Source organism: Calypte anna, chromosome 24 (assembly GCF_003957555.1).
Source record: "Calypte anna isolate BGI_N300 chromosome 24, bCalAnn1_v1.p, whole genome shotgun sequence".
In the NCBI taxonomy this organism is placed as follows: Eukaryota; Metazoa; Chordata; class Aves; order Apodiformes; family Trochilidae; genus Calypte; species Calypte anna.
In genome coordinates this window covers 955,476-982,704 of record NC_044269.1, presented here as the reverse complement: position 1 = coordinate 982,704, position 27,229 = coordinate 955,476, and the positions used below count along the sequence as shown (strand labels likewise).

General features: G+C 49.1%; 1 protein-coding gene across 1 annotated transcript in view; it reads right to left on the bottom strand.

Annotated features, from left to right (window-relative positions):
- KIRREL3 (kirre like nephrin family adhesion molecule 3) overlaps window positions 1–26,119 on the bottom strand; it is a 270,602-nt gene extending 244,483 nt beyond the window's left edge. Inside the window, 1 exon segment of the mRNA XM_030464796.1 lies at window positions 26,041–26,119. Within this exon segment, the coding sequence (XP_030320656.1) occupies window positions 26,041–26,101 (61 nt within the window). The 5' untranslated portion in view covers window positions 26,102–26,119.
- Between the last annotated feature and the right edge of the window lie 1,110 nt (window positions 26,120–27,229).

Sequence of the window (27,229 nt, the reverse complement as noted above, 5' to 3'; positions counted from 1 at the left end):
AAGAAGTGTCTCATCTAGTATTTATCTACTCCTCGACAGTCTTCCTAAATCTAAGCACAACATGGTGGTAATGGGGATCTTAGACACATAATTTAAAGTGTTACTGAAATTTCCTACACGCAGGAGATCAGGCACTGAGATCAAAGGCTGAGGCAGCCAATGACTCCATCTGTGACAAAAGGGAGAGATTTCTAACAGTGAATTACAGTGTTAAACAAATTGAGCTCGTCTCCCCTAAGAACACTTCCCTTCCTCCCTAAGAGCACAAAGTTTGTTCTATATAGGCTACTTGCAGGAAAAAATAGCTGGCTGTCTACAGTGACTCAGCTGAGGAAATCCTACTGTGCTGAGAGACAAGGAGGTGGAGAAATAGACTGAAAACCAGGAGCTACCAGAGCAGAAATTAGGGAGACCCTGGAAAATCCTGATAATCATCCCCAGGTATGAGGGAAAACCTTATAAGGTGTCTTTGCCCTGTCCAGGAGCAAATATCTGCTCTTCCGTTTAAAGGTGGATCATATCATGCCTCAAAGTAAGCAGAGAAAAGGGGGAAAAAAAGGGGGGGAAAAAAGGGGGGAAAAAGGGGGGAAAAAAAGGGGGGAAAAAAGGGGGGGGGAAAAGGGGGGAAAAAAAGGGGGGAAAAAAAGGGGGGAAAAAAAGGGGGGAAAAAAAGGGGGGAAAAAAAGGGGGAAAAAAGGGGGGAAAAAAAGGGGGGAAAAAGGGGGGGGAAAAAGGGGGAAAAAGGGGGGAAAAAAGGGGGGGAAAAAAGGGGGGGAAAAAGGGGGGAAAAGGAGGGAAAAAGGAGGGGGAAGGGGGGAAAAGGGGGGGAAAAGGGGGGGAAAAGGGGGGAAAAGGGGGGAAAAGGGGGGAAAAGGGGGGAAAAGGGGGGAAAGGGGGAAAGGGGGGAAAGGGGGGAAAGGGGGGGAAGGGGGGAAGGGGGGGAAGGGGGGGAAGGGGGGGAAAGGGGGGGAAAAGGGGAGGAAAGGGGGGGAAAGGAAAAAAGGAAAAAAGGAAAAAAGGAAAAAAGGAAAAAAGGAAAAAAGGAAAAAAGGAAAAAAGGAAAAAAGGGGAAGAGGGGAAAAATATCAAGAAAATAAGCACAGGAGACTACTACAGCATTTGGATACCTGTGGAAATGCCCCATCTTTAGAGAGGCTGTAATTCAGCCACCTGAGGAGACACTGTGCCACTCTCCAAGTAGGTAAATTGAAAAGAAAGTTTTCCAGTGAGGACACAGAGCAGCCTCCCAGTCCTTCCCCAAGGAAGCTGCACCTGGGGCACATTCTTGCTGCTTGGAGACTCCTGGCCTCCAGCTCTTGGGAAAGAAATCAAACCAGCTTTTCCCAGCACATAGCAGGGGGACAGTGAGGAGGGACAGGCAAGAGCATCCCTTCCCTGGCTCATTAGTGACTTTGATCACCTGGAGTCAGCTCCTTTGTTCCCTTCCCTGCTGCAGATGGAATTCCTCCTGGCACTTGCTAGCCAAGTCTGTTTCAACACCAGGAGCTGTGTTTTTCTTGCAGGTTGCAGGTAGTTTGGGAATTGCCTTTTTTTTCCCTCCTCTCCCAGCTCCAAGTGTTTCCTTTGTTTGGTTTTTCTGAACCATGGGCATATTTGCATTCATGATGCAAGGAATTCCTTGCTGGGTTTTCCCCACCAGCTTCCTGCCCTGAATATCAAACACACACTTTGCCACCTAGGAGGATGCTTGAGCTCTTCCTATCAGTGGGAGCAGGGGAGGCTTGGTTTCATGTGTTTCCTTTACAGGATCACAAAGCAAATTCAGAGGTGTTCTCTGCAGGCAGAAAATGCCTTCAAAGCATAACAACAAGCTAAACAGCACTGTCTTGTCTTTTCAAGAGAGGACCATGCAAAGGGAAGATAGCAGGGGGAATCCCACACCCTGTCACTGCACTGGGCATACCGAGCAGGTAACAGAAGGAGACAGACTCACCCAAGAGAGTCTGAAGGGGAAAAAAGCTTTCTCCATCCTTGAGATGGGGCATTTTTCAACCTTTACCTGGTATGGGTGGAGGCTGAACCTAAGGAGCAGCTTGACTCAGAGTTATGGGAGGACACTCAGGGAGGAAAGGCTCCCAGGATGCCCTCCTGGCATGCCAAGGGGTAGAGGAGGGGAAAAAACCCAACAAACCCAAACCAAAATATTTTCTGCTCTGGTCTCAACCCCCCAGATTCCCAAACTTAAAACAAGGCAGAGTCCCAGCCTGCCCTGCACTGTGAAACTGATAAGGCTCAGGTTCTCCATCTTCCTTTTGGCTTCATTCTTTAACTGGAAATTCCTCTGGTTTGTCCTCTGCCTCTGCTGGGTCTCAGCCTCCCTCACCCAGCTCTCTCCCTGCCTCTGTCAGTTCACATCCCCAGCCCCTTCCTCCCCCTCCTCTAGCTGTATCTTTCTCTTCGGGTGAGTGTCCCTAATGTCAGAATCATTCCATCTGACAAAGTCTCCGCTCGTCCGCGTCTCTCTTGTCTCCTTGAATCTCTGTCAAGGCCTTTTCCACATGTCTAAGCATTTTAATGACATATGGTGCTGGGACTTGGGGGAGGAAGCGTCGCTCAAATGGGAGGGAGACAGCAAAGCAATGTGGTTGGCAACCAGGCAAAATGGTAGGGAAGGTCCTGGAAGAAAACCAGAGTGTCAGGGAGGCATCTGCAAAGGATGCTCTTGGAAGAGGAGTTGGTCCAGCACACTGTTCAGCCCTTTTCCTACAGCAGCTTCTTGTCTGAGCAGAGGAAATGCCACCTTTGGATGGTTTCTCTGCCAGGAAATGCTGATCTTGCTTTGCACCTCTATTCCATTCTGCTGTCACCAGGCCACCAGCTGTTCCCTGCCACCTCCTTACCCGGGAAGTCACAGAGCAGCACACGATTCTCCAGGGGGTCAAAACCACACAAAAAAAAGGGGCAGGCAGGGTACACACTCAGAAATTCACCTGACACTCTGCTGTACAAAGCCACCCAAGGCTGCCTTTCTGCTGCCCCATGTACAAATGAGATCCCTTCCAACTTTGCAAGCTTCTCCTCCCCGGAGCTGCGGGCTTAGGGCTACTTTTCTCTGTCTTAGCAGATCCCAAAGCTTCCAGACAGTTAAGAAGCCCCAGAAGTCCATTTAAGATGTGGTATTCTGCAGAATCCTAGTGGATTTCTCCTTAAGTAATTGCATTTTGCTCCCTTTAATCCTCCTGGCGTTTTAATTCTTTTCCACCTGTCACAAACTGGTGAGAGATGCTGCAGGATGTTGGATGACAGCTGCTGTGCTTCATCCCAGAAAACAAAGTGATTTTTTTTGTGAAGATGGTTCAGTATGAAAAACACCAGGACACCAGAAGGGAAAATGAAAGGAAAATAGCCCTACATCCAAATTATTCTAACAGACATCCCAACTGCCTGCTCCAAGACAGAGGTGACAGTAACACCAGCTTTTTCTTTTAAATCCTCCCCTCTTTAGGAGCTGTAATCTTACTGCAAGCCAGCTGAACTTCAGCTCTCAAGCACTTGTGTAAATCCCATCTTTGGCAGATTAATGAGCCAGCCAGAAGAAGCCCAAATCCTTCACAGCATCCCATTTGGGGGAGAAGCACCAAGAACTTGCAGGCACTGCTTCTGACCATGGGAAGAACCATGCAGCTGGGATGCACCCTGCAGATGTGGAAGGATTCTGCCTTTTTTTTTTTGCCCTCATTTTATTCAGTGACACTGCAGCACTGGTTGTGTATTCTCTATCCCTGGCATATTCTTGGGGCCTGGGGAAGCTTTACAAGACTTCTGTCCACAACAGCTACACACACAATCCGTGTGGTCCTGCTTTGGCTTTTACTTTTATAAATCACTTGAATAGAGGGAAGGCAAGGTAAATGGGTGCAGGTACTGCCTGGGGCCAAGAAGTGGGACAGCAGGCACCCAGAGTTACCTGGTGAGGAAAACAAGTGGTGATATTGTGCAAAATGAGCTTTTCATCTGCATCAAAACCTCAGATGAAACCAGCACTATGAGGCACCACCAGGAAGCACCCCTGTTCCTAAACTGAAAACAAGAGCCCCAAATTAAAAGCCAGACATTGTTGCTGCCTGATTTCTTCATCCTCTGCACCAGAGTGACATTAAAAGCAAGGAAGACAATAAGGAATGCTGGAGAAAACCCTCCTTTGTCAGATGAGAGCAGGGAAGGATGCTCCAGGAATTTATCAAGGAAATCTGTTCAGGTGTACAACTTCTTTTGAGCAGGATGCTGAAGATAAAACAGCTTCTCACTTGAACCCTTATGCTTATCTGTGAAATATAAAGCAGAAATAACCCCTCCCTTTAACACCCAGTATCACCTAGCATCTGATCTACAGTGTCAGCCAAAGCCAGGATGCTGGAGGATTATGGCCAATGTTTGCTGTCTGTCCTCCATCTCTCTGACAGGCAGCCTGAAAATCTCTCCAACCCTTTGTGCCATAAAGCAGGACCCAGAGCTTTCCAAATGCTCATCTGATGCAGCTATCTGCCTGCCTCCTTCTGGAGGGGGTAGAGGGAGGGATATTTTCAGAGAGTGTCTAAAAAAGTTTGTTTGAACTCGACTTAGCAGCACCAGGAGCAGCACCAAGCCAGCCTCAAGCACTTGTGAAAACACTCAGCTTTAAATAGTGACTCTTCAAGCTTTAACGTCATGTAAAGCTCAAGAAGATTTTATGGGCCACTGAGAGCATCTAAAACCTTGGCATCCTACTTGCAATCCAAACAGCTTTGCACCAGCAGGGCTGAAGTAGTTTTTAAGTCTGGGTATGATGTCCCAGAAGCTGGCAGCATCTCCCACAAGGAGCTCTGCAGCTACCCCAGCCCCTCTCCCACAAACCATGATGGAAATCACCCTCATACCACCCTAAACCCTAAAGTGCAGGTTTCCAGCCATAAGGCAGCTGCTAAACTGGGTGCAGAGGTACTCCTGGAGTAAATCCCTTCACAGCACTTCACCTGGATGCCAGTCAGATCTGTCACCAGCACTGTCAGGGTCAAGATGCTGAGCTGTGCTGGTCCAGGCAGCTGGTCCAGACAGTTTGCATGCTCAAAATTCATTAAAGTCAAATAATCCTAAGAGTTTTACACATGAAAAAGCAGGCAAATGTGAGACAGAGTGGTTCAGTGCACTACAAGCAGAGGTGTGGTTTTTTTTTAATGAAGGTATATTTACTCAGCAGAGCTGAAGGGCTGCTTCTTCACAGCAGGTCAGTGGGCTGCTATGCAAATAATAATAAATACTTTGCACTTTTCCAAGCATGCTTTAGCCAAGAAGTGCTCTGCAAGCACAAACTGCACTGAGCCTGGAAGGAAAAAGGGAAAAAAGAGGAGCAGACACTTCACCCGAGACAGAAATACAGGAGCTCCTTGGGTGAACAGCTGAGACATTTGATAGTTCCAACAGCTTTCCTGGCTGCCTCCTAAAAGCTCTCTCCCATTCCAGGGGCTGGCAGCTTGCTAGAAGCAGCAGCTCAGTATTGATTCAGGAAACAGAGTCAGCTGTGGTTCATTACTCCCAACAGATTTCAGAAGGGAGCCTGCTTGAGACTTCAGCTGCTTCTAAACCAACTAAGCCTGGAATCTGGGGCTGCTATAAAATAATAAAGCTTCTTAAGACATGACTCCTACAGGATGTGTTTGTCAAGCTCAGAGAGATTCAGGCACTAGTAGCTGGTGCTCTGAGGTCTCCTTGGGCTGGGAAGCAAGGTGCTGGGAGGCAAAGGGGATGGGGATGGCCAGAGCCAGCACTTAAATTCAGCAGCTGAGAAAAAACTCCATGGGCTTCAGAGAGAGGAACAGCTCCTGCCCTGCAAGGCACTGGTGGGGAAAAGGGGGAAATTAACTGCAGGAAGAACAGTGCTACACAAAGACACCAAAGAAGGCAGCTGAGGTCTCAGCTTTCCAAAAGGACTCCCAGCTGGGGAGTTTCAGTCTGAAAAATTAACAGATTGAAGGAGTGGTTTTCCTTCCAAAAAAAAAAAAAAGTCCATACCCCAGAGGGATGGGACCCGTCCCAATGAAGAGGAGGGAGGTCTGCAGGGACCCATCCCAATGAAGAGGAGGGAGGCTTGCAGCATCGTGCCACTGGGGTGACCTCCAGCAGCAAACTGGTGCCATATGGAGATGGGGTGACAGCAGAGCTGAGAGGCCCTGCAGGTACCTTGAGCTGCCAGAATGCAGCCATGGAAAAAAAAAAAAGGGCTGTTCCCTTCTGCTAAAGTGTTCCCAGATCTCATCTCCATAGGGAGAGGTTGTGTTTGAGAGATGAAATCCTACAGCTGACTGGAGTGGGAACCCCCAGACAGAACCTGCAGGGAGCAGAGATTTGGATGGTGGACAGAAGCAGTGCCCTGAGCTGCCTGCTGGAGCCACTGTACTATGAAAAGAGCAACTTATTTTGAAACAATACCAAGATTTATTGATCCAGGAAGGAAATACTGATGAGAGAGCCTAGTTGAGAGCAATCCCAATGGGTAACAAGTTTTAATGGAGACAAGAAAAAAATTCCCATTTGAATTTTGTTCTGGAACAAAACTCTGCATATGCTGATGAATTATCACAGCTCAGCAGCAAGCCAGGGACTCCTCACTGCTGTGCTGATATTCACACTGCCCAGCTCAGATGCCAACATTTGGCATGTGGGACAGCACATCACTACTGAGTGAATGAAAAGAGAAACCTTATTTGCTGTTAAGACAGATCTGTCTGGCAGAAGACAAGCTGCTAATACAAACTGCCCTGAAAATCAGAGCAAGAAATTCAGCCTGCACACTCAAGGCCAGATTCAGGCAGGTAACTCAGTGATGGCAGGAGTTCAAGCACTTAAAAGGTCTTTTGAAACCACAGTAAAATCATGCCATGCCATCCCAGCCCTCTTAGAAATGGACTCCACTGAGTGTGAACGCCCTAAAAGGCCAAAAAAACTCCACCCCAAACCCACAACAAGCCACCAAAACCAATCCAGCTTTGCTTGACTGAGCCTGGGAGAGCAAAATCTCACTGGCTGCATAGAGAAGGGAATCTTGATACCAAAAGAGCATCCCTAAAATCAAGGTAAGGACTGAGGAGAGACTCAGTGACACATCTCTAAAGCTGAGAAGCTACTGCCATAACTCCAAGATTTTAGAGGCAGCAAACCCCACCTTCAACCCCTTTTGCTGCTTCAGGGAGGCAGTGAGGATTTCTAAGGGGCTGCAGACCCAACACAAAGCAGGGAAACCTGCTGGGACCAAAGTGCCAGCCCAGAGCTCCAGGGAGCAGAGAACACCTCCTGACTTCACCCCACAACAGCTCTGAACGTGTGTACAGGGGATGGCTCCCTAGAAAGGTGCAGACAGAGGTGGGAAGAGATGCTTGGGGTTTTTCCCAGAGTGATGCCTGGCACCTGGCTAAAGGCTGCCAGCACCCAGGGAGGTGTCTGGCACAGTGTGACAGGAGGAGAAGTGGGCAGAGAGTGCTGTGCAGGTGAACTGAAATGTTTCCTGGCTTTAATATTTAATTGTGTCAAATGAAGAGAAAAGAAGCTGGGGAATCAGAGCTGCAGAGAGAGACCCACGTGTGTGCCAGGGGTTCTGATGCCTCTGCCCCAAGCCAAGCACCTAAATGAGCAAGAGCACCCAGCTGGGATGTGCCCATGGTGCTGCCTGCTGCCAGGCTCCTTCCTTCTCTCCTCCCTGGAATGAGTTTGGGAGAGCACAGCATGGAAGGGGCACCACAGGCAGCAGGAAGAAGGGCACAGGTGGCAGGGAAACCCAGCAGGTTTAAGGTCCTCTCCATGGGGGCTGAGTCCAACCAAGACATCAGCTCTACCCCCACCCATGTGTAAGAAAACTGGTGGCATCCACATCCTGGCACAAAAACACCTGAAGCTGCCTCAAGTCTTCCCTCCCCTTTGGATCACACAAGTTTTGCTGGCAAAGGAGGCAGAGCCCCTCTCTTCTGCAAGATGTCCCTAATCACCCACAGAGAGATGCCTGGCACCAACATTCCAGTGTCAAAAGCATTGACAGAAGACTATAGACCACGTCCCCTCCATCTCTAAAAATCCCAGTGTTTGACCCACTGGTCCTGTTGATGCTGTTTGTACTTGTTCCCAGCACAGGTCTTCCCACCACTCTGTGTCCTTGGAGGCAGCCCAGGAATGCACTGTCAGACACACTCCCAACCTTCCTATTCCTTTTCCAAAAGAATACCCAAGCAGCTCCCAACAAGTCACTGAAAAGCCCTACATCCCACCAAGGGAAAAGCCTGAACTATTGTGTGACTAAAGCTGCTGTTTTTATTCCATCTCTGCATATGGCCCAGCTCAGCACGGAAATTCAAAGGCAGGCTGCTGGCTCCATAAATATTGCAGTGTGAACAACACAGAGGTCTTGGCTGGATTATCACTGCTGAAAGGAACTGCAAAACATCCAACTACACAAATGCAAGATGTTAATAGAGTGGTCCCAGTGGAGAGGAAGGCTGCCTGTTACGTGGAGCTGCTTTCACATCCTGCAAAGTGTGCAGATTTTAATAACATTCCCCTTTCACACGGGATAAATCTCAGCGTTTCCCCACAAAAGAAACAGCAGCACTGGCTGATGGGAGACATGGGTGATGGATTGCAGACCTGACATTGGTGTTTGGTACCATGCAGCGGGACCAAATGGTTGCACTGGGTGAGGCTGGGCTGCAGTGTGCCTTTGGATGTAATCCTCCTACCCACAGTGCTTGGTGAAATACAAAAAAGTAAAAAGGGTTAAGACAGATTTTTCTCTCCAACCTTTTAATTAAGCCATTAGTCTCTTCCCCCTTAACCCACACAATGAAAGGAATGAGAGGCTTGTCTTCACAGGAGCAAATGATTTCCCTAGAGTAATGAAGACACATTATCATACAGAAAAAACCATTAGTTGCTATGTCCAGGACAACACAATTGCTCAATTACTCCACTAAAACAGATTGCACCCTTCCCAGTGCCCCAGGCACAAACTTGGAAGTGATGCAGCCACATGTAGGTGCCCAGAGAAACATCACTTCTTGGGGAGAAGACCTGGGCCAGTAGAGAGGACCTGTTCAAATCTATTTTCCAAGTCTTTGCTGACTTCATCTTTAAGAGACCCCAGCACCAGCAGATCTCTGGGGGTTTTCTCCAAAGGGCCTGGGCAGCTTCTCCTCACACTGAGCAGGTCTCAGATACCCTAATAAGCATTCATCAGGAAACCAAGTGCTAAAGTGCCTCTAGGACTAGGAGGCATTTCTTTTTATTATTTATTACTTTTATTATTTACTATTTTATATTTTATTTTTATTATTTATATTTTATTACTATTATTAATATTTTTGAGGGAACTGATGATGAAATATGCTCAACAGCAGGGAGCAGATTCCATGACCCAGAGTGCCCATGAATCACACCAGCAAGAAACCTTGTGTGCATGGTGAGAAGTGACCACACACATCTCAGCTTAATGCCAGGGATGACCCCTCTGGACCTGTTGCAGTGCAAGCAGCTGGGACTGTCTGCTTGGTTGGAACATCCCCCTTTCCCCCCCAAACTTGGAAAATAGTTGCAGAATACTATTCACCCACAACTTCTCAGGATGATCCAGCTCACAATTTCCCCTCTTCATCGCCCCCAGGATGATTCAGAAGAAGATTCAGTCATCTAACTGGGGTCCCATTATTCCTTCAAATACCCAGTTTCAATACTTCTCTCACCTACCAAGACACCCATTAGGAAAATGACTCATTAGCTCTTCCCCCTGCATCTCCAGCATAATGTTTCCAACATGCACATGTGGGTCAACTGATGCTATTCAGGAACTCCCATCAAACCCATTCAATTGCTCAGACTGACAAGGGGGAGTGGGTGTCAAAAGTGGTTTATTCAGATATTTCCCCTCTACATGAAACATTTACTTCCCTCCCCCTTCCCCCTCAAGACAACTCTGAGGTTAATTTTTTTTTTTTTTTTCCAAAAGTATATTCAGTCTGAACAAAGATCAGACTGAAAATACTTGTTTCAGGTCAAATAGAACATTGAGTCTTGTTTGCAGTTAACCCAGTACAGCATCTCTTCTGCGTGACAGATAAAGGGAGGGAATAAATTTCAGAGCTCTGAGCAGAGCCCATCCTGTAGCAGTTGTCAAAAAGACTGGAGCTTATGTTAATATTAAAAACACTGCTTTAGCAATTTATGAACATTATCTGGAAAGCTAAGGCACAAATTAGCAGCCATGAAGCTAGTTACTGGGGATAATGCATTCTGAAATTAATACCCTTCTAGTGCTCAACTCCTTTTAAATAGATGGAGGTTTACACTGAAACAAAAGAGAAGAAAGCTGGATGGTTTACACCAGACTGAGATGATTCCCAGAAGTGGGAAGGACACATGTCTTTGCTAAAGGGGCTGCCTGGGTAACTTTAAGATGTTTTGGTTTTTTTTCAAAGCATAAGCAGGTGCCTAAGGCAGAAACACCACTCCTGGAAATTACAACTGCTTCAGGAAAAACAGGCTTGATATTAGCTCCTGACCAGATTGCAGAGGTGTGTCTGGGGAGTATTGCCTCTGCCTCACAAGGTACCACTGAAACCTCCCTCCACCTGCTGTGCAGATCACTGAGAGGGACACCAAGAGAAGCTGGTGACACACAGAGCTTTGGGAATGGCTCAAAATGTGTTAATGCAGGATGGCACAGACACCAGGGCTTCAGCCTGAACCCCCCGTGTTCAGCTGTCCCAGAGCACCAAGGCAGCTCTCAGTCAGACAAGAGGCCAGGGGCTTCAGCTCTGCCAGGGCAGGGTTGGGTTGGATATTAGGAAGAAGTTGGAATTAGGAAGGCATTGGAATTGGATTCTCCATCCCTGGAGGCTTTTAAGAAGAGTCTGAATGTGGCACTGAGTGCCATGGGCTGGGAACCACAGGGGGAGTGGATCCAGGGATGGATTTGGTGATCTCAGAGGTGCTTTCCAACCCAAATGATTCTATGACTACAAGACAACCTGGTGTTGCTGCCATGGGGTTTACAGACAGAAGATCAGTGCAGAGTTTCAGGACAGGAGTTTGCAGCACCCCAAGCCCATTCCCTGGTGCCACGGCTCCGTTTCGGGCACCGGTTGCTGTGGTTAAATGCAAAGCAGCAATCTCTGCTTTCACATGTGACAATTGCCATGTGATTTCTGTCTCATTAAGCTCTGAAATGTAAAACAAATGGGATTTATGCAGCTGCTGTTTGGCATTTGCCTGCACAATGTCAAGTCTTGCCTTTAATGGCTCTTCGGTCTCATCGCTTTTTGAAGGATTTTTTCCCCCCGTTTGGTTTCAGAGCCAATACCTGGTGGTTTCCCAGCCCAGGCTGAAACACAAGGTGGGGAGAAGACAGATGTGGGGTAGCTCTAGCAAGCAAACCCTCCTATTTTTCCTCCAGGCTGTAATACCAACTCAGACAAGTATTTGCTGCAGGGTTCTGTGCCTCAGTTCCCCTTATCTGCCCCTGTCAGATTCACACAGCTAATTCAATTCCCAGCCCTCAGCCCATCAATTCAGCATATTTATGTACACCAAGTTGCATTGTGCCTGGAATAACAAGCTCTGAAAAGCACTTAGTTGTAAGGCTAGGGTGAGAAAAGCTACAGGCAGCACTGGAGACATTTTGGAGAGCATGGACCACCAGCAAAATGCTATCTCACATTTAAACCAGGGAAGAACTAATGGTTGGTTACAGGGAATTTGATGCTAACAGTCATTCACTGAGGTATGGAGAATACAATGTGCTGGAAACTCATTATTCTGGATAAATGGAACAGGTGACACTGATGTACAGGCTGACCAGTACCTGAGACATGAAGATTGATGACCACAGGTCTGCTGGGCCATAACTGGGATCCTCTCCTTCCATCCCCCAAAAAAACCACCCACTGATGCCCCACAGACTGGCAGTACCAGCAAGGCTGCTCCTAGACCCAGAGCATCTGAACAACACATCCAACCACCCCGGTGTCCTGGAGCTAAGCCAAGGGCAGTCACTTAAACTCCAAGATTTGGGGTTATTACCTATTAAAGTCTCAGAGAGCACCATTCCCCACTGCCAGAGCCATCCCAGCATTAATACTGAATTCTTCCAAGAGCAACTCAGTCTTGAGTGCCCAACTCTGGTCACCTCCAAAGGCATCACATTTACTCAAAGCATCAAGCAAATGCCTTGGCATTAAAGGTGGCTTGAAACACCTCAAATTACACCACTCAGAGGCTGTCACCAAGACTGGATCCTCCAGCTTCACATAATCACCCAAAAAAACCACTCGAGGAGCCAGAAAAGCAGGAAAATGATTGAACTCCAGTTGCCCAGAGCCCACCCCATGCCCCTGCCACAAAGCCACCTTCTCACACCACAAAACATCTTCTGGGGCACAAAACATCTCACAGGCAGCAGCACAGCCAGCGTGCAAGGAATTGTAATGGCAGCAGTACAAAAGGGGGTGTATTATGGAGAGCCTGCAAGACAGGAGAAACACAATAAAAAATAAAAAAAATAATTGAGGTTTCTCAAGGAAGCACAAAACTGGACATTGTTCAGCAGAGCCCCACTCCACGAGCTGAGGCAGAACACCTTGTACAAAAGCAAGAGCTCCCACTGATGCAATTGTCAAGCTCACAGAGCAGAGATTTCTCTGGAAGCAGCCCCTGTGACTATTATTTATCATCAGGCAAACATCTTCCTTCTTGTCTTTTGTTGGTGCAATACAGACCACATGTGTCTCCAGCCAGGGAAAGAAAAGCTACCAGCAGGATCAAGGAAGGGTGGGATTAATCTGGTTTCACATAGATAAAAAAAAGACTCGAGCAATCAGTTTTAAAATTAATATTAAAATTGTAAGTCACCTTTGACTATATTAAAATATAAACTGGAGCATACAATAAGCCCCAAATAAGCCCCACAGGCAGTCAGAACAGCTCCCTTATCAACCTCCAACATCCCCTGCAAAATAATAACTGGAAGCCAGACTGTTCTGAGGAAAAGTGGCTCTCCTGGGGCAGTGAGATGTGACCCAGTTCCTGCTGCCATTCCAGAAGCCCTCACTTGGCTCTTTTTCAGCATGCCAGCAATGAACTTGGCTGCAGCAGAAGTCATCTGGGGAGGCAGAGCTTGCTTGGAAAGAGGGAGCATTAAGCTACAAACCTGCTGTAAATACAGGGCAGGGAATGAGAACATTAAGTGACACTGTACTGTGATTTAATGAAGAGGCTTTTGGGGGCTTTTCTTCCTCCCCAGTAATGGGTTGGAGTCTCCCAGCCCTTGGTTTTCCCTCCACTGACAGTTTCTCAGCAACTCCAGAACTTTTCCTCTCTCTTGCTGACTTTGACTGGAACCTTGCAGCTTATTTCAAGGGAAAGCAGCATGGGTGGACCACAGGAGTGCTGAAGGAACCTGGCCTGAGCAGCACCCCATGCTGCAAGCAGAGCAGGATTGATGGGCATCCCACACCAAGCCCATATGCAACATGCAAAGGTCAGCTGCTGAAAAACACCAGAAGTAGGAGCCCAGGAGGGAAAAGTCATGGCCTGATGAGGAACATGGGGCCAGCAGGTACCCACACTCACCCTGGGTATCACTGCAAAGTCAAGAAGAAGGCAGAGACACACTCATTATTTTGCCCAAAAAAACCATTCATCAAATGGCTCAAGCCAGCTCTGAGACATTGGTGTTTCCATTTCAGTGGGTGGCAAGTCCAGACCCCCAGACAGCACCAGTATAAGATTAAAAGAGGCATCTCAGGTTGGTTACAGGGAGCTGAAATTATCTCTGATCTTCATGGCCTGCTGCCCCTCCTTCCAAGAATTGATCCAGGAGTTGCTGGAGCACAGACCACCAGCTCCAAACACTTGTGCACTGGGGGTGTGTGTTTTGGGTCCTTGCACCACCAGGGAGCTCTGTCACCACCAGAGCTGCTTCCCAGCATCCTACTGCCTGCTTGAGAGGGCTCCAAATAAATAAATAAAGCCAGGGCCTCATTAGCATGCAAATCTATTCAAGCCCCCATTTCAATTTGAATTCTATGCATACGATCAGAGTGCAAAATGCAAATTGTTCAAATGCACCCATATGAAGAAACAAGCAGGAGCTCTGCACAAAGGGATTAGGGCCAGGCTGCTTCCCTCCCAAGATTACAGTGCTGGGGGGAGCTTTTCTCAGGGAGCATCCTTTAATGGTCACCGGTCACACAGCACTGAGCTTTGCCTACAAACTGCTCTGAAAAGCACTGCAACTCTCCCTTCAGCTGCTGGAGCAATGCCTGGTTTCAGACAGGTTGCAGGGAACAGGAGGGGAATGGAGAAACCAAGGACAAGGGGTGATGTAGGCTCAACACCATCAGACAAGGAACCAAAGGATCAGCACCCATTCAGATTGACCACGAGGGCCAGGGATGTCCCACATTCTCCTCCAGCAGCCCCAAAAGACAAAATTGGCCAGCACCCCCCAGCACCAGCACCCCCCCAGCACCAGCCATTTCATCTATTTCATCAAGCCAAGACTCCAGGACAGTCAGGTTGGGGCAGCAAAATGGGTCTCAAGCAGCATCTGAAGGTCATCTCCACCATCCTCACCATCCTAGTGATAGCAGAGGTGATGCCTCCCCAGTTTTCACAGGCTTAACCTCTCCTTTCCCTGGAGGTCTGGCTAGGACAGAGCTGCAGTGAGGAGAAACAGAAGCCCACCTTGGAGGGTCCTCTGCAGACCAGCATCAGCTGGAAGAACCCCAGCACATCCAATTTTAGCCAAGTAACCCTCTGAGCTCTGCTCTAACACAAGCCTCAGGCCCTTTCTCCATTCTCCTGACCCCCCAGAATGGGAGCTCCTGCTCCTGGATGGACACGAAGCTCAAGCAGAGCAGCTGGGAGGCTGCATGGATTCACTGCTCCCTCCTACATGCAGGGAATTCTCAACCCCCCATTTATTGTATTACATTTTCATTTTAAAGCAAATATCTGTTTTCAATTAGTACTTACAGTGAGGGGCATGCATCACTGAGAACACTTATTTCTCTTCCTTTCATTATTAGATTAGAAGTCGCTCGAGTTTAACTACATTTAACAGCAGCAGAGATGTAACTCTTCTGCAGACACTAATCCACTTCCCACCTCCACTTCCCCCTCTACCCCCCCAAAAAAAATAAAAGGCCCCAGTCCAGTTAATGCAAGTCTCAACACCAAGGTGCTGCCACACAAACCTGGGGCAGCCCTGGCCAACCTCTCCCCATCAATTCCCTGCACATCCTGCCTCCAGGCTGTTGGAAATCCCCTTGCTTTACCTTCCTGACACAAAATGACTCCCTCCCAATTTTAGCTTTGAACAGCAAAGACTTCCCCAAGGCTACATAAAGTGAATAAAACCCAGAGAAGAGACCTCCTCAAAACCTTGCAAAAACCACCCTGGTGCTCCACAGACTCCTTCATTCCCCTCAGGTGGAAGCCAAGCACATCACTTGCCCAGCCAATATTTTCCCCAAGTCTCCCAAATGTGTCTCAGCCTCTTCATCTTCATCCCAAGCAGAAAATCCCCTTCCCCTTAGAAAGACCATGAGATCACCCCCAAGCATCTCCAAGTGCTGCCTGCTCAGCCCTCTGCTAAAACACTTTAAGCATAATAGTACAATTATACTTTGCTCATTATGCCTCATTTTTATTACATGGCCTCATTAAGGAGCTTCTGTAATTTAACTGCATCTCTTGGTCTCCGCACGGGGGCTCCAGCTGCATTTCTCATCAATCACTTTATTAAAAACACAGGACAAAAATTACTATTGCACCCATTACTGCCCATCAATCTCTTCAATTGCCTCTTAGGTCCTTTCTTTACCTGCTTAATGCACCAGGGCCAGATGAATATCATTGGCATCTTTATAAATCTTTCCGTATTTCCCAATAATTACAATTACTGATTTTCAGGGTGCTTTCAGAGAAGAGCAAGGCACATGATGTCCTCGTGGTGTGCAGGAGAACAGGTTGGAAAAACAAGCAACCACACCAAGAGAAATTAACTGTGTGCTAGACAATAATAACTAATTGTATTGAACCAACACAAGATGCTTTCCAGAAAAAAACAAACCCTTCCTAAACTCAATGTTAAAATTACAGATATCAAAACACAGCAAATCCCACTTCCAAATGTCCAATCCCTAATTCTTGAACAGTTCCTGAGATTCTTGAACAAATCCTGAGATTTAAAACTTCAGTTTTTCTTCCCAATTTTGAACAAGACACTTCCGCTGGGACAGCAACTCTGATCTGCTCAAGTCAGCAGCAATTTGCAGAGGTTAAGAGCACTACACAGATTTCTGTGTATGCTTGGGAGAAAGCCAACCCAGGGAGAAAAATCTACCTGGCTGCAGGAAAAGAATCAGGATGCTGCATGAAACATTTGCTACAACTACCACTGTAAAGACATCACCCAGGGACATCAGCCATTTGGCAGCTGCATATGGTGGTTCTTCTGGGGAGAGATGTTTCATTCCCTCCCCTTTTTCCTCCTTTCCATACCTACTCACTCCCAGGAAAAACCTGCTTTGCCTGCTTAGCACTTCCCCTGTGCTTCCATCACAGAAAAGGTAAGAAAAGGCAGATTTGGGGGATCACAGGTAGCAGACAAGAAGCTGCCCAGAGATGCTGAGCCACCTTGATGCCATCAGCACCTCCTGGAGAAGAAGGGAAGGAAGGTGAGAGGTGTCAGCTCTTTAGAAAATCCCAGCCCTGGGAAGGGTTTATCACCCATAGCATTGCAATCCAAATGCCCTGGCAGCTGCCTTTCTAGCCAGCCCATTTCATGAAAAAAGAGCTTTGAAGATTTTCAAAGGACACCGTGTTTCCTAGTTTATCACAAGTGTCTATCTTAAGCCAATATTATCATTTTAAGCATGACCAGAACAAGGAGTTTGCAGAAACTCTTCCTGCCGCAGGAGATGCGCTCGTACAAGAGGCAAATAAATAAATAAATAAATAAAATCTCTTGGACTTCAAACATCATGCAAGACCCTGACTCACACCCAGCCCAACACTGCTGCTGCTGTCATCATCACAGATCTGTCAGGAGGTGACATTTACACTGGTTTGGGCTTGACAGCAAAAGGCCCTTCTGCTCTCCTGTGAAGTTTCCCCCCCTCTGCCCTTTCTGAAGCAGCACTGACACTGAGCAGCCCTGCTGAAGAGGGATGAACATTTTTTCCAAGGGGTGGCAGGTAACAGGGACAGGTAGACTTCTAAAGCCTCCTCTAGCCACTGTCAGGAGCAAAGACACCCAAGGCAGGGAGGGATGAGCAGACACATGGAACAGCACCCACCCCAATGACCAAACCATGAATGCAGGTTCTGAATCCATACTGCTCCAGCAAAAGTGCTCAGTAAATCATCTGCCTCTCCAAAGCAAGAGCAGATCCCAACATCCAGGCTGGAATGCTGGATCAGGATAACTCTGTGCATGCAGGGACTGAGCTGGACTGCAGAGGTTTCCTAAAGTGCACCTGGAGAACTTTGGTTGCACACAGAAGGCTGAGGGGCAGCAGGGCTGAAGATTCTTGCCTTGGTGGGGAAGCTCATGAGGAAAAGGAAAACCAGGAGTGTTGTCTCCTGAGTACAGAAAGATGTCTGTCTCGAGGTTACCTGGCAATTTCCATTCTTGTGAGTGCAAATAAAGGAAATCACAGGAAATCTACTCCCTATCAGTAAGTCAAGCGTCAGCTTAGACAGAAGGAATTAATTTACAGCCACTCAAAGCTTTGATATCTTAAACCTTTTCAGCCTCTGGACAAGCTGAGGAATAAGCATAGACAGTGTCAGACGCAGTGATGGGCAGGACCAAACACTGCAAACAGCTGTGCCTAATTTTAGCAGCTGTTGGTTCTGTTTCTTCAGCACTGGTGGGGGGGGAGGTGGCCTCATCACTCCCAGCTTGTTAAAGACACAGCCAGAAGGAGGAGTGTTAAATCACACTCCAGGGATTAGCTCATAACACAGAGGAGAAAACAACCCAGAAAGGTTGCAGGGCTGACCAGTGATGGTGTCCATGCCCTGTAGGACACCCCGTGCTCCCCTGGGATGCATGGGGGGTCCATCACCTCCCAGTATCACACCACCAGACAGCAGGTGAGCCACAGCCCCAGCTTCCCCTCCTTACACCTTCATTCTTTCTGCTTCTTGAGCAAACCCATGGCCTCTGTATCACTTCTTGAGGGATGCCCTGTTGTCCAACCATGCAGTGAGGTGACCATTGCTCCCCAGCAAGACCTTCAGAACACCCCCAGCTCTTCTCTTCTCCCCACCCCAGCCCTCCAGAAGCCTCTCTGCAGCACATGAAGGAGGGGGAATGGCCTTGGCTTGGTGAAGCCCAAGCCTCAGGCTCGGAGCTCTCAGCAGCTTTTGCCTTCGGGCTCTCCAAAGGAACCCGAGCAGGTCGGAACGGACCGCGCTGATCCATGCGAGCGCTGCTGCTGCCACCACCAGGCAGAACCCAAAAAGAGGAGGGAGGAATAAAAAAAACTGCTTTAGCTCTGCCAGGTCACCCGGAGATTCAAAATCCTCGGGTTCTCTGACTTAAGACAGACAGACAGACACACAGACACACACACACCCCCCCGTGTCTGCAAGCTGCTTCTGTAAATGCGCAGCTCAACGAGGCGAGAGCAAAGGAGCTGCAAAAATGCTCCAAGTGTTCAGCAGGACATGGTTGGGACACCCTGCTCAGGTCACCTGGAACAGGCACGGCCAGTCATTAAAATACACTGCAGGGTAACAAGTCCGCACGGAGCCAGGCATCAGAGGCACCGCTAAGGCTCATCCGAGCACTAACGATTTTGTCTGCAGTTATTTTTGTGCAGCTGGGAACAAGTGGCTTCAGTCAGCTCCTTGCCAGCTGGGGAGAAAGCAGCCGTTTTGCATCGCTGAGAAGGGAAATAAACCCACTCGGTCCGTCCCCCCACACACTGTGCTCTCAGAATTGCTCTCCTTGCTGGCAGAGGTTGCCCCCAGCCAGCCAGGACAGCATCCAGGGACACCTCAGGGCGTGCCTGGAAGGTAAAGAGCAGGGTTTTCCTGCCTTTACGTATTTGTGACCACAGATTCCAGCTAAGCAGCTCCCAGTTTGCCCAGGAAAAGGCAGAGGCAGATCCTCCCAAGTCCTGGTGGCAGATGTGCAGGAGGTTGCTCACACTGAGCCAGCAACTCCACCTGCTCAAGTTTTCCTCTTTGGCTTGCCAGACAGAGCCAAGAAAGGTTCTCTTCAGAGTAGACCTGTCAATCTGGATGAAAAGTCCCCAAACCTCTCCAAAAATCACCCCATCCCATCACCGACCCCCTCCTGCAAGTTGCTTCTGCACTCCCCATCTCCACATCCCCTTCAGATCCAGCTACCTCCATCCAAAGCAGTTCTTTTCATCCCACATTCTCCAGAGAGTCCCAAAATCCCTCCTGTTGTCACCATCACACCAGCCCTTACACAAGTTCAGCAGTCTCCAGAATCAAGTGGGGCTGACATTTATTTAATCCTCATAGTAATGTTGACTGTGTACTTACTGAAACACCTCATGCTTATGGAAGACATTTGTTTCCAAGCAGCTTATGCTAAATTGCAGTGATATAAAGGAAACACTTATCCAATATTGACATTTACTGACTGGCAGGCATACAGCTTGAATACTCATTTATGTTAGTGGAGGAGGGGGAATCCTGAGATGGATCCATGGCCCTTCATTCCTTCATTTCTGCTCTTTTTATGAGCCAGGCAATATGAAGTCAATGTGGGGATACCTGCCCAAAATGCCAGGTGGGACTCCAAACCCAAAGGCTTCCTCCACTCGCTTTCTGCTTCGGGGAAAATATGGTTATATTGGACCCACAGCACAAAGCTTTGATCCTTCATCCAAGAGGAAGTCTAAGACAGTTCATCCCTTTCACTACTGGTGCTTTTTTCATCTGGAATTAGCAAGGCTCCTCTACCCTGTTGGTTAAAGAGCTTCTGGAAAAAAAGAAACAAACAAATTGAACAGTTTCTATATTTCTACGGCCACCAAGACAGGGTTGCTCACCCAAAAGGCCCCTGAAAAGTTTGGGTGCTGTAGCACCCAGTTAGACCCTGGCACAAGTAGCAGGGTGTGGACACCAGGACTTTGCCTCATGCAGCATTGAAAATGACAGCAACAGACCCAAGAACATAAATCCACTGGCACTTGAGGCCACCATCTGACACATACATGGTAAACAGGCACAGCAACTCCAAACACAAAGTAATTGGAAGCAGAAGAAAGCATCTATTATCTTAGCTGAGAGGCTGATGTGCTTCCATCAATGGTTAATGAGCAGCAGTTATGGCAGAGCCCTCAAAAAAAAAAAAAAAAACAACAAAACAAACCCCCTATTTACATCCTGCTCCACACAGAGAGCTCAGAAAGCAGAGGGCCAAAATCTTGCCATAGCTTTTGTGGGGAGCAGGAGTGTTCAGTTTCAGATCTTCCCCCCAAGTTAGCATCTGCATTTAACACTGAAGTGTTCCACCTCCCACTTAGCATCTGACATTACAAGAGGCAGGATGCCCAGAGCCCAGGCTAAGAGGTTCACTCAAAGCACATTTAGATTTTAAGCTGTTTAAATGCAACTCAGTAAAAGGAAGAGCCAAGTGACCTACAGCTCCTTCTGCTCCACTTTGGAGGCTGCTGCTGCCACCAGGGAAAGGCAAACACTCCAGCACGGGGCTTGCCAGCCAGGCAATGAATAAACAGGCTCAAAAGGCACATTGAACCAGGACATCTGTTAGGCCACGGTTTCCAAGACCAAAACCCAACGTTTGCTCTGTCCTACCACAAGGCACGATTCAGAAATGGAGATTTTCCCTCTCCTGCCTCAAGTGGAGGACGTGCCCTGAGCTGCAGCGAAGGAGGGGAAGAGAAACTCGGGTTTCCTGCTATTCAACCCGTGCCTGGAAAGAGCAGCTCAGGATTTAAACTTCATTCCTTCCCAGCCAAGAAATCCTGGGGTGTTTGAAATTAATACTGCAGGTGACGGATTCACACACCCCCTGCAAGAGCTGGGACAACTGCCAGCCCCAAAGGCAGGGCAGGGAGCCTTCAAAACTCACAGCTCCACCAAACTGCCTTAAATCTCAGCAAATAAGTAAAAGACTGATTTACAACCAATTTGTTTCACTACCTATTGATTTCTAAAATAAGCTTGTACATGGTTACTACAGCTCTGCCTCTCTCTTTGGCCAGAGGTAGCTCCCAATGAACTGAAAGACTTGGGCTGCTCCTGAACAGAAACTAAATCAGGTTCTTCACCAACTGTGGTGATAAATTTGCTGGTCTTTAAACAAAAGGAAAAAAACAAAACAAAACACAACTGTTTGATCTTACTGGAAGGATTCTGGAAGTGTTGTAAACCAATATGCCAGCAGCATTTTTGTAAAGTCCTCTCCACCCAGCACGCAGGGGAGGAACAGGCTACGAACTCACAGAAGTAAATCATTAAATCAGAGGTGTGAAGGGAGCCAGCTCTCCATCCCAGACTGTTTGTAGGAAAACAGTTTATTCAGAGACCTTGATCCTCAGCTAATGCACAACCTAAGGGGCACATCAGCCCCTCCCTTTTTATTTTTTTTTTACAGATGCAACAGAAGAGCAGTGTGGGTTTTATTCTAACAGATGCAGTGCAACTACAGGAGCTGGTAACACACACTGCTGGGAGACTGTCGGGGATTTCTGTGCAGGTTTCTATTCCAGTTGGTGTCCCCTGAACCAACAGGGAAGCACAGAAGTAATCAACATCTGCCTGAGATGTGCTGTGCATAAACTGCCTGGGGTCCTCCACCTAACCTTGGAAAGGAGGAGGCCTGGAGGGATGCAAGGTTAGCATCAGGGCAGGTGTTTCTCCTCACTTCTGCAAACAGCACCTGAACAAAACAGCAGCTCATTCCCTCTGGTTCTTTGCAGAGAACTGAAACCTTTCAAGAAAGGCACTTTGAGCAAAGTCACCTGTGGTCCTCCTGTGAATCTCACTGGGATAAGGATGGGGGAAGTACACAGAAATCTAAGCTGTGTTAAACACCCACCAGCCCTTTTTCCTCTGCTATGGGACAGACTGGAAACACCAACTCTGATTTATGCTGCTTTCAGTCTCCCTCCCCCACAGCCCCCTTGTGAATTCCTGTGATCCCACCAAATCCTCACCAGCAACAGCTCCTGACTTCCCAAAGCACCTCCCTAAACCATTACTAGCTTCTACTCAACCATTTTTAATTTCAATTTCTTGTGTTGCTGCTTCCTTGGCTTTATTTTTTTTATACCCCATTAGCACTTGCTCCGTTTGCACCATGAGGTTCACCCCTTCTACTTCCCAAACTTCTCCCTCCTGCAGGGTTTAGGAAACATCCCAACACGTTTCTCTTGCAAAGTTACCCTGAATCTCTACGTGGCAGGAGGAATTCAATTTAAAAAGGGATGACAGCTACAGATTTCCAGGCTTATGCTTGCCAGATGCAGCAATCCACAAATGCCCCTTGCACCCAAGGGGCTGCAGAGCAAACCCACCTCCCAGCACCCCAGAAGCTTGCTCCCTATCACCCACCAACTACCCCCACAATGCCAAAACCTCCATCCTCCAGTCCTAACCAGTGGTGGGGGTGGAACTGGCCTGGTTTCTCTCATCAGCACGATTTCACCCTTTTCCACCTGGGGGATGATGAGAAGCCACTGGGAAGTTGAGCCACTGCTGCTATTAACGGGGCCCTCTGATGGAAGATTGCAAAGCTTTTGCTTCCAGGGAGGAACCAAGTGAGCTGTGAAGGAGAAAAACATACCCTGCAACACCCAAAGCACTCAGTATTCATCACCCTGAGGAAAAGCAAACATGCCTTTGGAAAGAGAGCCCCAGACAGCCCCGGAAATCTTCCCACTCAAGATAAATTTCAGATCTGCCAAATTCATTGAGATTACTCCAGTACAAGCCAGGAAGAGGAGGTGGTGGCTACAGGTGCACCTTCAATGGTGCTGCATCCCACAGCTGAAGCCCTTTCCCCAGTTTCTTCCAGCTTCCTCCAGTTTGGGGCAGAGGAGGGAGGGGGAAACTATTCACCAGGCAGGACAGAGACAGCTGGTTTCAGGGCAGCCTCAGTTTCTTCCCACCGAGGGGCACCACACATCCAACCTCTGCAGGAGGCAAATTGTGCTGTGACTTTCTCTCACCAGAGCTGTGCTCCTGACAGCTTTCAGCAGGTGGGAGAGAGAGCAACACCAAAGGAAAACCAGCCCTGGAGAAGAAAATACTGCCCTGTTGACTTTCTGAAAGAGAAAACACAGGTGGATTCAGACCATTTGCAAGGGTGAAAGAGGATGCTCAAGGGAAGGAAATGTGTTCAGCATAGAGACCCTTCTCCCAGGCTGATCCTGCAGCCAGGTGCACAGAGCCACGGAGCACCAAGCACCTTCCTCCTGCCAGCTCAGCTGGGAGCCCAAGTTCCATCCTGCTGGGTTTGCAGAAGCAGTGGGATGCTGGTGAGCCACGAGGAGGCACTTGGCCCATGAAGTACAAACCCAAGGGCACAGGTGTACAGCTCCAGGGATGGAAAATACCTTCTCAGCAAGGCTTTGTGTGAAAAGGAACTTTTTAATGAAGCTAGTGTCCAGGTTGCAGGTCCCAAGTGAGGTCCTCAGCAGAGCTGATCCTCCTCCTCCATGCCACCCTTGACTCAAAGGGAAATTCAGGTCCTGCCTGCCTTGTTAGGGCAGACCCCTTCAAGCCACGTTGGTGCTGCAGGCACAGTAACACAGCCCTTCATGCTCTGTGCCCACAAAAACGAGCTACTGAAACTCCTGAGAGGCAGGGTGAAGTGATTTTACTTCTTTTAAGTGAGTTTTGGCCCATTAACTCCCTCCAGGTGCACACTTAACATCCCATCCCCACAGCCACCTGCGCCCATGGAAAACAAATGCCACCACATCCAGACACACCAGAGCAACCAGAGGAGAAAACCACAGCACATGCTGGAAAACAGCTTCAGCTCCTACATCCAGGCCTTTCCTCCCCCCCAACCCCCACCCCAAGAGGTGGTTTAAGGAAGCCACTGCATGAAATCCTATAGAGACCCCTTGTACAGTTTCACCCCAAAGGGAAAAAGCCACAACGCTGCCAACAGCTCTTTTCTCACACAATGCAAGCAGCAGCTCCACAGAAATGCATTCTGTTCATCTTACAGGAGAGAAAACAGCCAAAAAAAAATCACTCTACAAGACACTCTGTTTCTGCCTCAGAGCCCGGCACCAATAAGCCAGGTACCAGATGCACGATGCTCCTGATGGTGCAGACAGTGGAGACAAATCAGCTGAGCTCAGGCTACAGGGAGAGCCCAGGAGCCACAGCAGCTTTAGAACACCCAGGGCTATTACAGAGTGCATTAGCTTTTATTAAAAATAATGGCTGCAAAAGGGAGGAAGAGGGAAAAAAAAAAAAAAAAAGCCCAAACCAAAACCCCACTGGATCCCAGAGACAAACTTATTCAGCTTCAAGAGCACGGTGACCTGCAGGGAGCTGAGCAATTCTTGGGAGCTGGGAAAGATGTAAAGAGGCCAGGACCAGCTTCCAAACTGGTGACAGCCCCAGCCCTGCTGTACCAGGGAGAGTTCAGATTTGTTCAGCCAGAAACCTACACGAAGGACACAGTGGGTTTCTTTTGTGCAGAAGCAAAGGCGAATGCAAACACAGCTTTCCCCCCGAAGGAATATTAGTACAAGCAGAGAGGGAAAGAGAAAAGGCGAAAGGGAGGGCAGCACGGGGGCCCAACATCACATCCAAGCCCAGGGAAAGAGGAGGTGAGGACGAGGAAAAGCCCAGACACCTCCAGACACGGCGTCCCTGCTCGGCGAATGGGGGGAAATGCAGCGGATGGTGGGGGATGCTCAGCAATAATGTTTGGCTGAGCAAAAAAAAACCTGGCTGCCCGTGGAGAAGCACTGCTCTCTCCAAAAGTTTTATCCTTCATTTAATCAACAGATGGACTAGCTGCGTGGGTTTGGTGTGGTTTTTGTTGTTTTTTTTTTTTTTAAACCCTTTTGTTTTTTTGGTTTTTTGTGGGTTGTTGTTTTTTTTTTTGAGCAACCCCAAGCCCTACCTCACAAAGCTGGCTTGGGGACCACGGCGCCGAGCCACAGATGGTATTTTAAAAACACTGGCGTTGCGAGGGGCTGAGCAGCAGCTCGGGGAAGCTTGGGTCTGGCTGTAGCTCAGCGTCCTCCACAGGTGACAGACACCCCAGGGACCAGCGCTGCGAGCGCAGCTTCCCAAACCGCCCCCTCGCTCCCCTCCCCAGATCAATTATTTCTAAATTTTTTTTTTTCTTTCTTTCCATTTGAGGGAGGGGGAAGCCAGGCAGCCAAGTTGCAAGGCAAATTCCTCCGGGTTCCCACGCTCCTTCCCAGGGCAGCTGGGGGAGGTGGGATCAGGCTGTGACACCCCCCTTCCCCAAACCACCGTAATCAGGGTGTCCCACAACCTTAAGGCTGCTACAAAGCAACAGCTACACACATCCTACCCCCCACCCCTCAATTTCTCCCTAACCCGTGGGGCTGGAGCCAGCCCCTGCCACCAACCAGATCCAAAGAGGTTTCTCCATCCCTCCCCACCGAACCGAACCATCCATCGCCTGCCCGGCACCGGCAAAAAGGACCGGGCGGCGATTTAATTTTATTTATTTATTTATTTTAGGGAGGGGGTGGACTGTTGCTGAGCAAAGCCGTGTTTACCCACAAACACGATGTAATTAACGGAACTGAAGCTGAAAGAACTCATTTGCATGCTAAAGATTCTTCTCCCCCCCCCCCTTTTATTTTTTTTATTTTTTTTTTAATAAAACGGCAACCTGCTTCGCTAGAGACGCGTGAAAAACTCCGCAATCCTCCTTCTCCCCCCACTTCCTTCACCCCCCCTTGTGCATCAAGACGAAGCCCCCCGACCTAAGACCCCCCCCCCCCCTTTGCCCCCAAACTAAAGTGCTGCGCCGTGTCCTACCGTGGCTGAGCAGGAAGCACCCGAGGAGGAGGAGGAGGAGGTCTGCCTGGAAAGCGCTCATTCCTCAGGGTGGGCAAGGAGCCGGGGGTCGGGGGGGGCTTTCAGGAGGCCACTGATGCTGCTGATGCTGCTGCTGCTGCTGCCGCCGCCCGCCGGCTCCGCTCTCCCGGCTCCATCGCCGCCGCCCCCCCAGCTCCTCCCCCGGCAGCGCTGCCTTGACTGGCGGAGAGAACCTCGCCTGGCTTTTGGGAAAGGGAGGAGGAGGGGGGGGGGGGAAGAAAAAGGGGAGGGAGAAAGGAAAGTGATGGTTAAAGGAGGAGTAACTTGGATAAGGATGGCTCAGCCCCCCCCCCCCGGCACGGGATGGGGTGCGCGGCAGGGCTGGGGTCTCGGGTTTCTGGGAAGGGAAGGGGGTGGGGGGGATATTTGGGTACGTGTTGTCGTCGTCCCCCCCCAGATGCTTTGCTTGGTGCACAGGCAAAGCGGGGAGGGGGGGGATTTATGGACCCCCAATGTTTACTCAGTGCCCGGGAAAACGTGAGGGGAATTTTGGTTTTGGAAAGGGGAGCAGCCCCGAAACGCTTCGCTCTGTGCACGGGCAAAGCTGAGGGGGAGGGTCCTGGGGGGGGGGGAGAGAGTCCTGGGGGGGAGGGAGAGGGTCCTAGGGGGGAGGAGAAAGAGTCCTGGGGGGGGAGAGAGGGTCCTGGAGGGGAAACGTTATGGGGAGGTGGGCGCCGCGACTTCTGAGCCATTTGCGGGGAGAGGGGGAGAAAGGAGGAAGGGGGAAGGGCGTCTTCCCCCCCCCCCCAAATCCTTCTCCCTGCCCCGAAACATCACCGCAAACAGTTGCACAGCTTCCCCCCCCCCAGTCTCTAAATTTGGGGAGGGGGCTTGTCATACCCCCCCTCCTCACCTGCCTGGGGGCTGCCCCTGATCTCCCGCAGCACTCCAGGATCTGGGGGGGCTGCACCCCCAGAGTGGGAGGGGGAGAAGCCGGAGCCTTCCCCCAGAGTCCAATCGTGGGAAAGGAGGTGAAAAATAAACCAGAAAATAAAATGTTCATCCCCCCAGCGGCAGTCTCGCCTGGGAGGAGGCGGGGGGGGGGATGCCGTGAAAAGCCCCCCACCCCCCCTCTATTACAGCCTTTTGGAAAGGGGGGAGAGCAGCGGCTCATCCAAGCTCAAAAAAA